At 42.4% G+C, this 15875-nt stretch overlaps 2 protein-coding genes across 2 annotated transcripts in view; one reads left to right on the top strand and one right to left on the bottom strand.

Annotated features, from left to right (window-relative positions):
• Positions 1-1098: 1098 nt before the first annotated feature.
• Positions 1099-2241, bottom strand: LOC128759324 (relaxin-3 receptor 1-like). Its single transcript, XM_053866200.1, has one exon. It carries the CDS (start codon positions 2239-2241, stop codon positions 1099-1101), a length of 1143 nt encoding a protein of 380 aa, XP_053722175.1.
• Positions 2242-4025: 1784 nt separating this feature from the next.
• The window catches only part of LOC128758698 (A disintegrin and metalloproteinase with thrombospondin motifs 7), a 51759-nt gene continuing 39909 nt past the window's right edge, over positions 4026-15875 (top strand). Inside the window, exons 1-2 of the mRNA XM_053864924.1 lie at positions 4026-4293; positions 9435-9805. Of these exons, the coding sequence (XP_053720899.1) occupies positions 4212-4293; positions 9435-9805 (453 nt within the window). The 5' untranslated portion in view covers positions 4026-4211. The remainder of the gene's footprint in view (positions 4294-9434; positions 9806-15875) is intronic.

Below are 15875 nucleotides of genomic sequence, written 5' to 3' on the forward strand. Positions count from 1 at the left end.
TTGTTTTCTACATGGCATACTATGTGAGTTTTTCAGGAAGTAAACGACGATTCCGATCAAACCCAAGCTGCAACTGGAACAAAGGTAACTCTTGAGAATTGTACAATTATTGCTGAGCATCGTAAAAAAAAATATCTTGTATGTACATTCAATGTAAAATCTGTTGTTTTTCTATACATGTGAATATGTATGCATGTATGTGATGGAAACCTACCTGTAGTGCCTCCTCTTTCTTTCAGAGGCAGGAACAACAGCCTGGACAGGACGTCAGTCCATCGCAGGGCACACACCATTCACACGCACACCCAGTTGATCGAGTGAACATGCCTTTGGGCTGGGGGAGGAAACTGGAGTACCCAGAGAAAACCCCCGCAGACACAGGGAGAACATGCAAACTTTACCCAGAAAGGTCTGTGCTGGATTGCAACCCTCAGCGCTAACCATTGCGCTGCTGTGCCACAAAACTCAAGACTGTCTTCTGTTTCCAGTCAGCCAGTTTATGGTTAACAGTGAAAATAATGATAAGGAATCTTTGTTTCATGTTGTCAATGGTTGCCCCAACCAACAGAATTAAGGTGCAGCTCAATAGTAGCACCGGTGGTATGGGTCATCACAAAGAGCTCTGTAAGGAAAGCAAATCATTTCCAATCTGCAGAGGAAATCCAAACATAAAGTACGTTTATTAGCAAGTTCTATAACAAGCGCCACGTTAACTGTAACTTCTCATCCAAGACGAAGCGCTGATCTCACAGTGTCATGTCCTGTTCTTCACAATGAGAATATGTTGTGTGTCCTTTTCATACAGGCTTGTTTGATGACTCAACATCATATGCCAGCATCAGGCTGAATAGATAGGTAGATAGATTCTATTTCACTTCATTGTGTACAGAGAGAGGAAGTCCTCATGAAGAACACAATCCTTCTATGTCTTTATTTACACGTCATTAAACAAACATAGACGTACGCACATATGTTTGCAGTGGATAAATAAAACAAATAATAAACAGAATAGTGAAAATGCTATACAATTACACACAGAGGGACAAAATATAGTATAACATAGAATACAATAATATGGTTTGCCTTACAAGTCGCCTTTCATCGTCTGCGAGAATTCAGATCAGAGTTTGACATGCCTTTACGGTCAATGATGGACAGCGTGTAGTGAACATGGTCTGTGATTTGGAGCGGCACAACTCCATGCACCTCGTCGTGCGTAATAGTGCGCGTCGCGCCGTCCTTGGTGGAAGGAGGGCAGCGGCGCCAGAGCAAACCTCCCAGCATCTTCCTGATCTCTGGCCGCATCAGACAGTAAAGAATCGGGTTCAGGCAACTGTTCGCGTGCGCCAAACACACAGTTAGAGGGAACACGTAAGTGTGCACCACGTAGTACGACTTATTCCAGCTGACCGCGTTGAATTTCACCAAAACACCCCAAAATGTGATGGCGTGATTAGGCATCCAGCAGCAGAAAAACGACAGCACGACTATAGCGACGGATTTGGTGACTCTGGATCTCAGTTTGGGGTTGCTGCCATTGATGCTCCTGCGCTTCACATAGCGCAGCAGCATCAGGTAGTTGATGGAGACCATGACCATGGGGATGACGAAGGCGACCAGTATTTTCTGGACGTGGTAGAGCGCCAGCCAGTCGTGCCCTTCCGGGAATCGCAGCAGGCAGAGTTTCTCTCCAGCGACCACCGTCACGGTGGAGAAGATCGCCGTGGGCGCAGTGGCGACAGTCGCGGCCACCCACAGCACTGCGCAGACCCACTTCACGTGCCGGGTGGTCCTGCAGGATCTTCTTTTGAGAGAAGTGGTGACGGACTGGTAGCGGGTCACACTCATGGCAGTGAGGAAAAACACACTCGCGTACATGTTCATCACGGTGACAGAGAGGATGATTTTGCACATGGCGTTTCCAAACGGCCAGCTGAAGTCTTGTGCGGTGTCCACTGCCCAGAAGGGCAAAGTCAGCACGAACTGGAAGTCAGTCACTGCCAGGTTGGTAATGAAAACATTAATCGAGGACCTCTTTCGACCCTGTCGTAGTCTCATGAGGACAAGCACAAGAAGGTTGCCCACCAAACCCACCGCACAAACCACGGAGTACACCACTGAGATGAGGATTCTGAGGATGGGGGTGCCATCTGCGCCCACGTCGATGTCTTCGAAATGAAAGTACTGATCACTCGGCACACTTTTGTTTACTTCTCCACTCTGGTTAAAAAGCTCGTCCATCTTCCTGTGATAACCTATGTGATCATGCTGATGATAAACAAGGCAACGTTCTGCGTATAGTCGTCCTCCTCTCTGGCACACATCTGGCTGCCGCTTTGCTTTTATACAAGTGTGACGTTCCGCTGCTGGGCTACCATTGGCCCGCAGATATGTGACACCCAGAGACCATAGCGACCACGTCATAGAACTCGAAAAACACATTACTGGACGTGGCTGGAATGAATTAACATTGGCAACAAAGCAGAAAGGTGCTGCGTCTTTACGCACAGGGCGCGCAATAGATGCTTCTTTGCAGAAGCGCTTCCAAAACCGTGCATTCCATGCAGAAATGCAAAATGCTTGTACAGAATAAACGACCATTTAAATGGTGCTGTCTTGTTATATCCTGTCAACGTAAAGCGTAGTCCGAGTTGCATACAGATTTTTATTGTCAGTGACCTCTCAGTTTTACTTTCACGCCTGCTGGTGGTCTGTGTAAAACCTATTAGAAGCACATGTGAGTTGAAGCTGATGAATCATAGTTTAATTCATATTGTGAATGTACTTATATTATCTGTGTCAGCCTGACCCAGAATGCAGTTTATACGTGTGGGGTTTTTCTCTGGGTACTCCAGTTTCCTCTCCCAGCCCAAAGGCCACGGGCTTTGGGCCCGTGTTGCACAGCCAGGGGCAACTGGTGTGTGCCCTGCGATGGACTGGCGACCTGTCCAGGACCACAAATGGGCAGCAAATTATGAAAGCATTAACAAGTCAACGGAAGATTGAGCCTCATTGGGCAAAACAAATAAATAAACATTATGAGAAACATTCTGAAAGGGAAAACAATTTAAATTGCAAGGGTCATTTTTCTCTTGATTCCAAAGTATCTCAAATATTATAAGATATAAGATTCCAATCTTCTTCCTTCATAATATTTATTTATCTTCTAGTCCAGTACATTGCTATTTCTGGATGTTATTTACCCGTTTGACAATTTTCCGTGGAATTAGTTTTGTCATTGACCTATTAGTTTTACTTTCATGCCAGCTACTGATCTGTTTTATGATGTTTGTATATAGGGACACTGACATACATCAGTGTAAAACCTGTTACTAGCACTGATGGTGCTGAAGGGTGAATCATGATTTCATTTATATTGTGAATGTATTTATATGAGCTGTGTCAGTGTGACCCAGAGTGCGCAAGTTTGTACGCGCAAAACATAATGATCAAAATTAGAGATGATGGTTCAATTATTACGAAGCAGAAGATGGATGTGAATTGACAAAAAGTGTTTTTGGAAGAAATAAATGAAAATGCAATTGTGAAAAGGACAAATAGGCAGCAAATGATGAAAGCATATCATGACGGAAACAAAAAACGACTTCGATCACAACTGTTCCAACTTTTGTGGTTTACTCTTTGCTTCACCCTTGAAATACACTTGAAACGTATGAACATATTCAATATACAGTAATATATCATGTTTTAAATTGACCAGAGTAGAATACGGGGTGTGTATACTCTGACGTATGTCGTATAAAACTTTATTATTCATATTGTACGATTTTATTAGAATACAATTCATGAATGTGGTTGTTTATTTTTTAGGTTTTAAAGTGCAGCAAGGCGAGCGGTTGTAGCAACTATGACCTTGGATGCTGAGATTTGTGTCCTTCCCCTTTAAGCCCCGCAGAGACAGATCCCATTGTCTTGAGTCCACCCATCCCGAACTGTGGGGGTGGCTCTGCTCTGAAAGTTTGCAAAGGAAACTTTCCCAACTGTCACTGTGGAGAGGCGGCGGATGGAAGACGGATGGGGCTGTTCCGTTAACGCGCACAAAAGTGGCAGGCGCTAACGAAAATGTTCGGTACGGGACCAGTAGCTGCTGAGTTTGCGTGCAACCGAGCGAAAATGCAGCCGGACCAAGTGGGGATTGTCTGAGTAGACCGTCCAGGCAACGTGGAAACTCTGTACGCCAAGCTGACAGAATGAGCGGTCTAGGTTGGTTTGGATTTAAACTTGGCCTGTTGGTCGTCCTTCTGGCACGTCAGCAACTCTGCGGGACTCAAGGTTGGTAGATTCTGGCGATGATTCGGTTTGGCTTTTGTGTCTTCACTTGAGTGACCAGGGAAGGAGCAGGCAGCTGTGTTGTTAGGCAGAACAGCTGTGACTTGTGTTGACATGGTGGTGTCTCACGCGCCAGATCTCCGTGCAACACGCGCACATTCATAAATGCTATTGAAGTGTTTATGTGATGTCAACGTAACGGAATGATTTATCGAAACAGGTTTCAATGCAGGCTTCAGTCAATCTGAATCTATATCGATCGCTCTATTCATGTATCATGTATGTATTATTTTTCTTATTATATATCTTTTTCATCAGCGTTTGACTCCTGTCTTCTTTTGTTATTTTTGAATATTTGAGTTTTAAGTAGGCAGAAAATTAATGAATGAATGAATGCATGACAGAAGACACGATGTTTACTTTACCCCGGAATACGTTGTTTTCTCATAATATATGATCCAAGAGCACCAAATGTCTGCAGAGGAGCAAATTAAGGTTGTTGTCTGCTTGTTAAGAAGAGACTGAAGGATGAGGACAGTGCATTTTCCCAAAGGTCGCACAGGACAATGTGTTGTTCTCATCAGTAACAGTCTGAAATGTCAAGTCACCATTTGATCAAACCGAAGTCACAACTGTAACACATGCAATAGTTAAGAATGGGTTCACACACAACCCATCATTCGTCCTTCATACCAAGTCTTGCCTTTTACCCTGTTCTATATGAGACTATGATATATGTGAATCTCAGAAGTTGACATTATGACACCATCGTTTTTGATGGTAGTAATTGAAATGTCAGTGCGGGAGCAACGCGACACCAAGACTGAAATATGCATTTGTTTTCTTAAAGGCCGCGGTGGCATGACTTGCTTCAAAAGGCTTTTAGCTGGGATTTTGCCACAGGGAATCTAAATCCCTGACCCCAGCCCGTAACCCCGCTCCCAGCTCTTTCACCTCCCCACGCCATGTCGACGACTTAGCAACTTGCTTGGTAAAAAAGAACCAGTAAACTTGTCGTACAAAAATAACCGTTTATAAAAACACACATTTGAGTCAAAATTGTTATCAGGAGCTGTTGCCACAATAACTCTTTCAGATGCAGGGGTCTCCTGGGCAGTTGTTTTACTTGGCTGACCCAGATTATAAAAGAAAAAAAAATGCCCAGACGCCCTCTAACTAACTACTGTCTTGGAATTGTTTTTATGAATCATTTGAGTGTAGTCTTGACTATACTCCTAGAGCCCTGTGACTCTAGGAGTATGGTCTTTTCTTTCATTCAAAGTAAGTAGCTAAATGAGATTCACTCCGATTATGAATTCCTGAAGAGAAGGACTCAGGTGAGGTACAGTAGAGTGAGTCTGCGAGGGGAGACAGACTGCTCAAACCTGGTGCAGCCCTTTCATCCTCCACATAGTCAGACTGGAACTATATTGATCATGAAGAAATATTTCTGAGCACTTTTTAAATATGTTTTGAAGAATGTTACCCACATCACCACGACAAGCCAGTCATGTCAATGAAGGTTTTGATAATGCTTTGTCAGAGTACTGGACTTTACGCCCACGCTTTTCGCCCACAACCGCTTATGGAGTACATGTAGCAATTCAGCAAATCTGCTGTACGTTGTCTGCTGACCTTGCAGTACAGTACAGTCATTGAAAAGTGAATTTATCACATTAAATCTCTGACATGCACAGCTCTTAGTGCACGTTGCCAGCTAGATCATTTAAGAGAAACTAATTCCAAATCCAACATTCCTGACTCATTCATATGTTTCAAATGTGGAAGTCTTCTTCTTCATAATGCACTACACTCATTTATGGATTTTTTGGAGATGGATTCCAGTAATGCAGAGAGCACTAAGGCTGTGTTGGAAAGTGCACCTGGTGACGTCGCTATTCTCCAGTAGATATCTCTGCATATGCTCCTCTCTAAAGTAAAAAGCACCCGGACACGACCATGCACGTCAGATCGCTTGGACTGGCCAGGAAGTGAGGCTTTGACTGGGAGGGATTTTAACTCATAATAAATGTGCCATTTATATGCAGCTGCAAGCTTCTGTTTGACCACAACTGTCAGGAGGGGTGGGCTGAAAGTTTCCTCCTAACCTCCAGTGTCAAAGCAGAGTGGGCGTGGCTGGAACAGTTTCCAGTCTCAAAGTTTGCAATGTAACTATTTCAATGCATTAAAAGTTTGGTGCAAACGGACATGTCATGAGGTGTTCAGTAAGGGCCCAATATCATTTTAAAAGACACTCACATCAATACACAGAGCATTTCGATGATGACATGATGTGCACAAATGTGCAGCAAGCTCCACAAAGGAGGGACGCAGGTTTGCCCTGTAGCGCTCACATCAACATGCTGCTCATGCTGAGAGAAAGAAGTCGCAGCGAAGAGTTAACAGCTATGTCAACAGAGGCTGAAAGCTAGACAATCTGTTTTCATCTGTAATTGGTTTCACGCTCCAAATGTGTTTTCATTTGCTCAAGTGTGCGACAGAATAATGACACTATATGTTTACTCGGGGTGACCGAGCAGCAAAGATGACAGAGGTAGAGAGAGCATTATGGTTTGTGAAGTGAGTGAAAGACTGATCTTAGGACCTGGCGAATGGTATAAGACGGCCATGGTCGGTGTGTTAATTGCTGCGATGTGAGGCCGAGCTGATCTCTGAAGCCCTAAGGAGCATCCCACTCTTCTTATTATACATGCTGAATAGAAATAATCATAGTGGGGGGCATCAAGTTCCCATCTCAAGATCATTGTTCCACATCAGTTAAATGAGGAGGCACAGGGGTCGAAGAACTAAAATGTGTCCGCAGCGTTTCCGCTACATGTAAATGATGGTGGCGCAATGAGAATCGCCTTCCCAAAATTGAATTAGAGATAAAAGATAAGAAAGATTAAAGATGAAATCTCTGGTGATCAAACGTATTAAAACAATGAGGAGACATTGAAACAAACAGATAACCCAATGCATCCGACCGGACATATGAGGAGAGGGACCGTGTGAGGACAGGTGCAGATTGGAGAGAGATTTACTTCCCTTGATCAAAACCTAGTTTTTATTGTCAATAATTCAGTAAATGTCAAAATGTTGCATTCTTAATCCACACTTTCAAAAAATCCAGGTGGTCACACCGGTACAATTTTGAAAGGGCAAATTATTTTTTTCCTTTTGTCCTCTCATTACTCAACAAAAAAATCAGCATCTTCTGTACTTCCTCAGTCGACATTTACCAATGCTGGTTCTTGATAATCGGCGCTTTCTGTCAGCAAAGGTTTGTTCTCCCTTTACTTGACAGTTGCGTGACGCCGATTTGTCAAATGACTTATTTCAAATGGACTCTAGTGTCTGATGTTAAGGCAGAAGTCAGTCTTCCGTGTTGCATGTTGACGCAAAGACGTTTCAATGGAGTCAAATATTCAACTTCCTGTTCCAAAAGGATTGTGGGGTTAGGGCATGTGTGGTGGGTTAAAGCCTCTGGAGTCAAACCTTGACTACTGCTACTGAGCATGCGTGTCAAGGACTGAACGGCAGTCAAGACTGTGGACGGTGTAGCAGCAGTCAACTGATCTTGGTAGTCCTATATCGTCTCAATATCGAAATCTCATCTCATCTCAGTCATCTCAATCATGCAATATGAAGACATAACATTTAGTCCATATCATTCAGCCCTAGTCAGGTGTGTATTAGCTGAGCAGCAGTCAGTGGAGGTGCCGTTATATTCTCATCGCCAGGCATCAAATATGGACTATTTTCAAGTGTGTGCCAGAGTGCTGATGCATCAGGGTCTAGATTTAAAGCCCACGATCATTTGAAGTGCGATATATACCGAGTGACCATTGTGATGGATTAAGCTGAAGAAAAGAAGCTGCTCTATGCCCCGCTCTGCTGTAAAATTTCCAGAAAGTCAGTTGTGAACAGAGCGTGAATTTGCTTTATTCATATATTATGAATTTGTGTGTCAAATCAACTTTTTTTAAAGATATTTTTAAGACGTGAGCTCAAATCTGGTGACGTCTTATTATCTCCTGACTGAGACACTGGTTTGAGGAGCACAGTGTTTCAGTTCGTGTGTCCACATTCTTGTTGTGGACAACACAAAGTTCACAGTTTTATTCATTCCAAAGGGTGTTTGTTGATAGTGATGGCAACTCCTGAGGAAAATGGATTCACAGATACAGATCCAGGACCTATCACTGGAAGAGCACCGTGATGTCAGGGTGTGAGGCTTCTTGCCCCCTGGGTCATGTTTATGACTCTGTTACCTGTGAAATGTTTTAAGTGAATGGCAAGTCATTCATTTATCCTTGTGAGTAATTAACTGTCCTCAGAGCTTCAACTGTTGTAGTGCTTGGTGGAACTGGTGTTACCGGGTTATTCATTTTGGATGTTGTGTGATTGTGCCATATGTAGTTACATCACAAGGTAGTTGTAAAAATTTCAAATCAAATCGGCAGCAAAATTACTCATACAGTTAGGTATAGTTTGTCCTTGTGAATCTGCTTTTTGTATTTACACTCACATAAACACGCAAACCCACACATGCACGCACGAACATGCACACAGGATGCCCGTTTGTGGAGAGTGGATGAGACAAGCAGGGCTCTCTTAAATGCTGGAAATCCCCCCAGCCTCGCTCTCTCTCTCACACACACACATACACACTTACAGTCGTGTTTTGCTAATTTTGTGAGGACCTCTCATTGACATAATGCTTTCCTCAGCCTCTCACCCTTAACTTAACCAACCAAAATAAATGGCTAACCATAACCAGGACTCTGAACCAAACTTAAGCTCAATTATAATAAACTACTTTTACTGACATCTTAAACCACTGAACATTGTGAGTACGGGTCTCTCACACACACACACACACACACACACACACACACACACACACACACACACACACACACACACACACACACACACACACACACACAAACTGAATAGATAAATGCTTTGCTTTATTAAATGCATATTCTCAACATTTTATAAATTTATTATTATTACATGTGCTCACAAATGTGTAAAAATATGGTAATCCTTTCACTGAATGTGTAGCTTTGGTACATTGATGTCAATTGTACAATTCTACTTCACATAATCTAACATCTTTGAATCTCTTCCCACAGCACAGGGAGTCAACAGAGAGCTGCCTCAATATGAAGTGGTTCACCCCACTCGAGTGGATGTCAGAGGTCACTTCCTGTCAAACTTCCTATCCCACCATGCCCGCCGCGTGCAGCGCCGAGAGGCTAAGGAAGATCCGGTGAATCTAGATCAAGTCTTCTACCAGCTCCAACATGGAAGCCGTAATCTGCACTTTAATCTGACGCTCAATCCTCACCTGCTGGCTCCAGGTTTTCTAATAGAGCGAAGGTTCGGTGGACTGGACGGAGCAAAGCTCAAGTCTCCGGAATCCTCACAGTGCTATTTTCTAGGCGAGGTGAGGGATGAACGTGCAGCGAGAGGAAGCGCGGCTATCAGCACCTGTGATGGTTTGGTAAGTACTGAGGATAGTAGTACTTTTAAAAAACAAGTCTCCCGACCAATTCAGATCAGAAATCAAAACAATGAAACATATAGGGAAGGTATGTTGTAGATCACATTGACCCTGGCTGGGAATAAACTGTCGTCTTAGTTTGCAGAAGGATTCTACCACAAAGAAAACTTATCCAAGAGTCGAAATTCAGCAGATAACAAGTCAAGGATCTGTGAGCTATGCAGGGACAACTATCATCATTATTAGACGTCTGACGCTACCTTGAATTGAAATTCAATGCCACCAAAGCAACTGCTTGTTCTTGCTAGTGTTTGTGTCTGCCAACATACACTGCCTGGCCAAAAAAAAATCGCCACCAAGAAAAAGGGTCAAAATATTTCGTTGGACTGCTTCCATCCAGTGTTGCATTCATTTTTCACCAAGATCTTGCATTGTTGATGGTAGAGACTGACCGCTGCTCAAAGCCTTCTCCAGCACATCCCAAAGATTCTCAATGGGGTTCAGGTCTGGACTGTGGTGGCCAATCCATGTGTGATAATGATGCCTCATGCTCCCTGAACCAGTCTTTCACAATCTGAGCCCGATGACTCCTGGCATATGCCCGTGCCATCAGGGAAGAAAAAGTCCATTGATGGAATAACCTGGTCATTCAGTATATTCAGGTAGTCAGCTGACATCATTCTTTGAGCACATAATGTTGCTGAACCTAGACCTGACCAACTGCAGCAACCCCAGATCCAGGATCCAGGTGGCGACTTTTTTTTTGGCCAGGCAGTGTATTAACAGATGACAATCACATATCCAGTAGCTGTTGGCGATGAACCAACTAGAGGAGCGCTCAGGACAGCGTAGACCCACAACAAAAACCTCACTTTAACCAGCAAGGCGTTTTTTGTTTTTGTTTGTTTTTTTCTAAGCCAATATTATTGCCCTACATTTATTTTGTCTAGTTCGATATATTTTTCAACATTTGAAAGTCAGTGGGACGGCCGGTGACAGTAGCATCGTAGTGAGTGAACTCCACACATTCAGTCATTGTTTCCTTGTTCTGTCAGTCATCATCATTTCTTTGAGAAAGTGTCATTGAGATATGTTCATCTGGGATGAATAAAGGCAGTCCAATCTGATTCAGCCTGTTTTCCTGCTCTTTTGCTAACATAGACCCACAGTCCGACAGATAAACACGAACAATCGCATTACAACTTACGGTGGCGTTCTGGATCACCACCATGGATCCTGCAGACCACTGCCATCTTTCCCTCACTGAAGCATGAGCTCGACTTCATAGCTTGGTTTCTCCTGGGTTGTGTAGACCTTGTGTAACAAGTTTGGTAACGCTACTGACACCTACTGTCCCTCTGAGCTCATTTGAAGTTGATAATCAATGCTATTTAAAAAGCCGTAGGATCCAAATACAAGGATCAAATAAGTGTGGGACAAAAATAGCGGGTGAAATTCACAATTTGCCTATTTCTTTCTAATGTTTCAGTCCATACAGATGTGAGTCATTTTATGTCTGACTGTCAGGTCACACTCACAGCAGGAGGCTGCAAACTGTTTGTGCACACCATGGGCTTTGTGATCTCAGATGTGCGATCATAGAGGCGGGAGACTTGGATGTTTTGAGAGGCTCATTGTCACATCATCACCATCACCGATCAAGTACCAAAATAAAACCCAATATTAGAACTACATTCTGATAGACGCACGTCATCTTTGTTCACTAGATGCTTCAATGTAATCTTAATTCATGAGTGATGAGCTGCCTAAAGAGCTGAAAATACAAGACCACTAATAAGACTACAAATCATTTAACCTCCCAAATTCACACACAGACGGTGCAGTGGCGCCCTGTTTTTAGTTGAATGATGGGCAAAAAAACAAAGCAAATAAAACCAAAACACGCGTAGAAAAGTTACATGATGAAGTGTAAAATAGATGTGAAAGTAAATAAAAAATAAGTTAGGACTATGTACTTCAATATATGGTTTTTGAGTACACTTGTATTTTACTTGTATGGAGCTATTTTGATTTTATTGCCATAAAATTGTTAAACTGCCCGAACTGTCAACAGCATTTTCAGACTTCAGCTGAGTTGCATGGTAAGATGTCTAATAGGATATACACTAAATAACCAAGCTGAGACGACTGAATGTGAATTAATTCACTCCTGGCCTTGTGCTGTCTGTCCAAGGGTTTTTAGCTGGTGTAGTCGGACTTAACAAACATTTCCAAAACAAATACGAACAAATTGACTCACGTGCAAAATGTGAAACAAACCTGCCCAGCTACCATTCTAGCTTAAATAAAACCACTCTGTGATTCATTTTCTGTCTCGGTAAACACTCAACTCCCTGCTCTATTAGCTTCAGTTCCACTTACTGAACGCTTCAGCTGCGTGCCATTATTGGAGTTTTACATTCATTGTTGTCTGCCTGAAGACAACATATGAAGTATCTCAATAGGATGAACTGAGTAACGGTCATTTGTAATGTTCGTGCCGGCTCTTGTCAGCAGCTACAGGAGTGGCAGCAAAGTGTTAAACAAAGGATCCGAATAGATTAGATGAGATGTCCAATGTACCAACAAAAAACAAAACAAAACACGTCTTTTAATCTTCTTGTGGGAACTAATGATAGAAATGACCTGGGTGAAGGAACTTGAAGACAAATGTACGCACCGACTTGCAGATCAGTGTCTTCACAAGTTACGAAAGAGTTGATATCAGGTTTATTATGTGTTCACTGCAGACACTGACTAAGACAGAGGTACACACGTTCTGCACATACACAACCTCTTGAATGTATATATTGGTAATTAGACATCTTTAGACCGTGATTAATCTACAGGTTTTTTTAACTTCTGCTGCGTAGCTGAAGATCATGCAGTCGCATTTCACCAATATCCAGGTCATGGAGTCCAACTCAGAGAGATTGGAATTTCGGACGAAGCAGTTTACATGCATTTTAAAAGTCTGAACTTCGTCAAACTCGCATAATAATTTGTTTTTTTGATCTGTCATGTAACTGCTAAAATCGAAAAACATTGAACTATATCACAAGCAGCTCAGCGGATACGGGAGCAGGAAAACAAGGTGACTGAAGTGATCTAAAGACCCAAAGAATCATGAGACCACAATGGAATAGGCAAGCCACCTGGCGTTGTTGCCCAAGCAGTCCAGGCTTTAAGGACCACTAGTTACAAGACATGTGCATTGGTACATTGCCCCACATAAGTGACCCAGTTCTCATACGTGTGACTTTGAGGTGAACTCCTGCTGCTGGTGTTCAAGACCATGATCCATTTAACATTTACGGTTATAAACCTGTTGAAAAGGCCTGTGTTACTTTGCATTAAAGAACTGATTGGAATCAACTGAAGTGCAGTTGAAGTAGTGTATAAGACACTTGAGCACCAGCAACCCATTCCCCACACAATCATTCCTGTGGATAACTGATTGAGCAGAAGTCAAGGCCTGGAGCTCTGTAATCTGCCTCCCCTGATTCACTTCACATGTTCCAGCCAGAAGAGGGGGGTTCTGCAGAAGTCAAGCATCTTACGTATGACTCCGTTTGCTCCAAGTCCTTCAGCTCCACATCCCCTGCTGCTGGTGAAAGGTTATCAACAGCTACTGCTCACTCCCCCCACCTGCTTTCCATAAGCCCCTCCTCTGCCTCTTGCACTTCGGAGCCACCTGAAGTTTACAAGAATGACCAATCACTCTATTATTCATTATTTAACCTCACCTATAGACTGCAAACTATGCTGTTTCGTACAAACAGCATGCAGTCAAATCAATGGAACAACTCCATGATTCAATATCAAGCGTTTCCCAGTCATTCTTCTCACTCACAACGTAACCTTTGTTGGCTCGATGCAAGGGGGAAAAAAAAGCAGCGGTCAGTATGCCAAATCCTAAACAGAGCTGTTGAATGTCTCCAGACAAATCCACTGAAAACAGTGCAGTACACATGCATGTTTCACTTGACGAATGCGTTCAGATAGAGTAGAACCATAACCTGTAGGAAGTAACCTACAGCGGTGAGAAGTTGGTGGCAGATCCTTCAAAACCGCCCTGAAATACCAAAAACCAATACCAATTTGTTCCTTGTCCCATTGTTGTTTCCCAAAAAATTCTCCAAAATACTTGCTGAATATTTTGATTGAACAATTTATGATTTAGCACTATCATTCCCCCGAGGCCTTGTGCTGTCTGTCCAAGGGTTTTTAAGCTGGTGTGGTCGGACTTAACAAACATTTCCAAAACAAACAAATTGACTCAGGTGCAAAATGTGAAACAAACCTGCCCAGCTACCATTCTAGCTAAAATAAAATCACTTTTCTGTCTCAGTAAACACTCTGAGGCCTGCGCTCCAATATTGGTTCCCAACTCTGCTCTCTTGGCTTCAGTTCCACTGAATAACCATAGTTTTCATTCACTTCTGGTCTCATTGCTGACAGATATGCTATTGAATGTCATGATAGTATAATAACAGAATTATTAGCAATGGCTTGATACCACTTTTTCACATCTGGTACCAATACCAGATGTGAAACATAAAAACATAAATACCGACATAAAAACACCACACTAGTGAAGTTGTGCACAAGTGCAAGATTTTGACGCCATAAATAAGTGCAACATAGCAAAACTGTTGAAATAATTCAAAAAAAGTACTCTGCTATACACCACTCTCCATTGTATAATCAAAAAGGCAATACAGCATGCCACACAAAGTGAAATTCAGGACATTTAGGCTTATTGATAGGATCAAGTTCATGAAAACAATCTGATATAGGATCCTATATATTTCGCCCTACCAATCCAGGCATTTTCTTTTTTCTTTTCTTTTTTTTCCGTCATATTCCCAGGACATTTTTGAAATTGCTCCGAGGATTTATTGGAAAATGGCGTGAAATGAGGCTCCTTGAAAAGAAATATTGCCCCTTATATCCAAACCTTAAGATTTCAATCTCCCCCAATTTCTTTCCAACTTATCCCCTCACTAGATTTCATTTGAGATGACCATGTTCTGTTCCTGTCTGGTTTATTGTGAGCAGGTTGAAGACACTGAAAGAGCCACTGCCAACTTAAGATATTGCTGTTCAAATCTACAGAATAAAACTGGATCAGAATAAAAGGGATTGTTTTATTGGCTATAAAACATGATTTTTGTCCCCCTGACATTTGATTGGAATATTTTCCAGATGGTTATGAAAAAAAGATGACGCTTGCTGATGACACCTGGAGTCCATCATTCCTTCATCCACCTCTCCTCACCCATGGCCTCTGCTTTCACAATTCTGCTGGTTCAGACTGAAAGTTTAAGGTCACAGATATGACTACATCACCTGCGAGAAGTAAAAAAATGGATGCAATCTTACAAAACCAAACAAACTCATTCATTAAAACCTTGTAAAGGTCGATCAAATCCGGTGGCCGGTTGTGGATTTTTCAAACCACAAAGTTTACTGGAACTAGAGTATGGATAAGAGTATTGAACTGCTCCTCATCCTGCACTGCCTCAGGAGCACCTGAAGTTTTCCCCCTTGTGTACTCTCAAAATCTATGTACATTCTGACAAAAACACCTTACCACAAACACCTCAGAACTATAAAAAGTGTTGCCTTGAAAAATGAAAAATGACCTTGCAGTCACTGCCTATTACATGTTTGTGTTCGAAAAAAAAAAAAAAAAAGTGGTTTAAGTACCGCTTCCAGTGGCTCCAGAGAAAAGCAAGGCCAGAATCACTCTTGAAAAGTGAACTTGGCAACTACTCCTCCTCGTCACTTTATGGCAGAGCAGGTGTAGCTAAGGTGCAGTAATGTCCCTCACGGGTCGCAAATAGATGTTTAGATAAGTCACACTCTGACAAGCTTCTTCCGATTTGACAGGTTTACTTGGAGGAGAAATATGCTCCCAATTCTCATGTGAGATCTTATAGCAAGAAGCTTGTCACACCATTAGTTATTGCTAGTAAACCAAGTGTCTCACTGTCCATACAAAACAATTGGTGAATTATTGTGTAGATCTTTGTTCACCAAATGTATCCTAGCCTTAGAAGACATT

Source organism: Synchiropus splendidus, chromosome 5, assembly GCF_027744825.2.
Source record: "Synchiropus splendidus isolate RoL2022-P1 chromosome 5, RoL_Sspl_1.0, whole genome shotgun sequence".
In the NCBI taxonomy this organism is placed as follows: domain Eukaryota; kingdom Metazoa; phylum Chordata; class Actinopteri; order Syngnathiformes; family Callionymidae; genus Synchiropus; species Synchiropus splendidus.

Coding starts and splice junctions, on each gene's coding strand:
- LOC128759324 (XM_053866200.1), bottom strand. CDS start 2,241: ATGGACGAGCTTTTTAACCAGAGTGGAGAAGTAAACAAAAGTGTGCCG.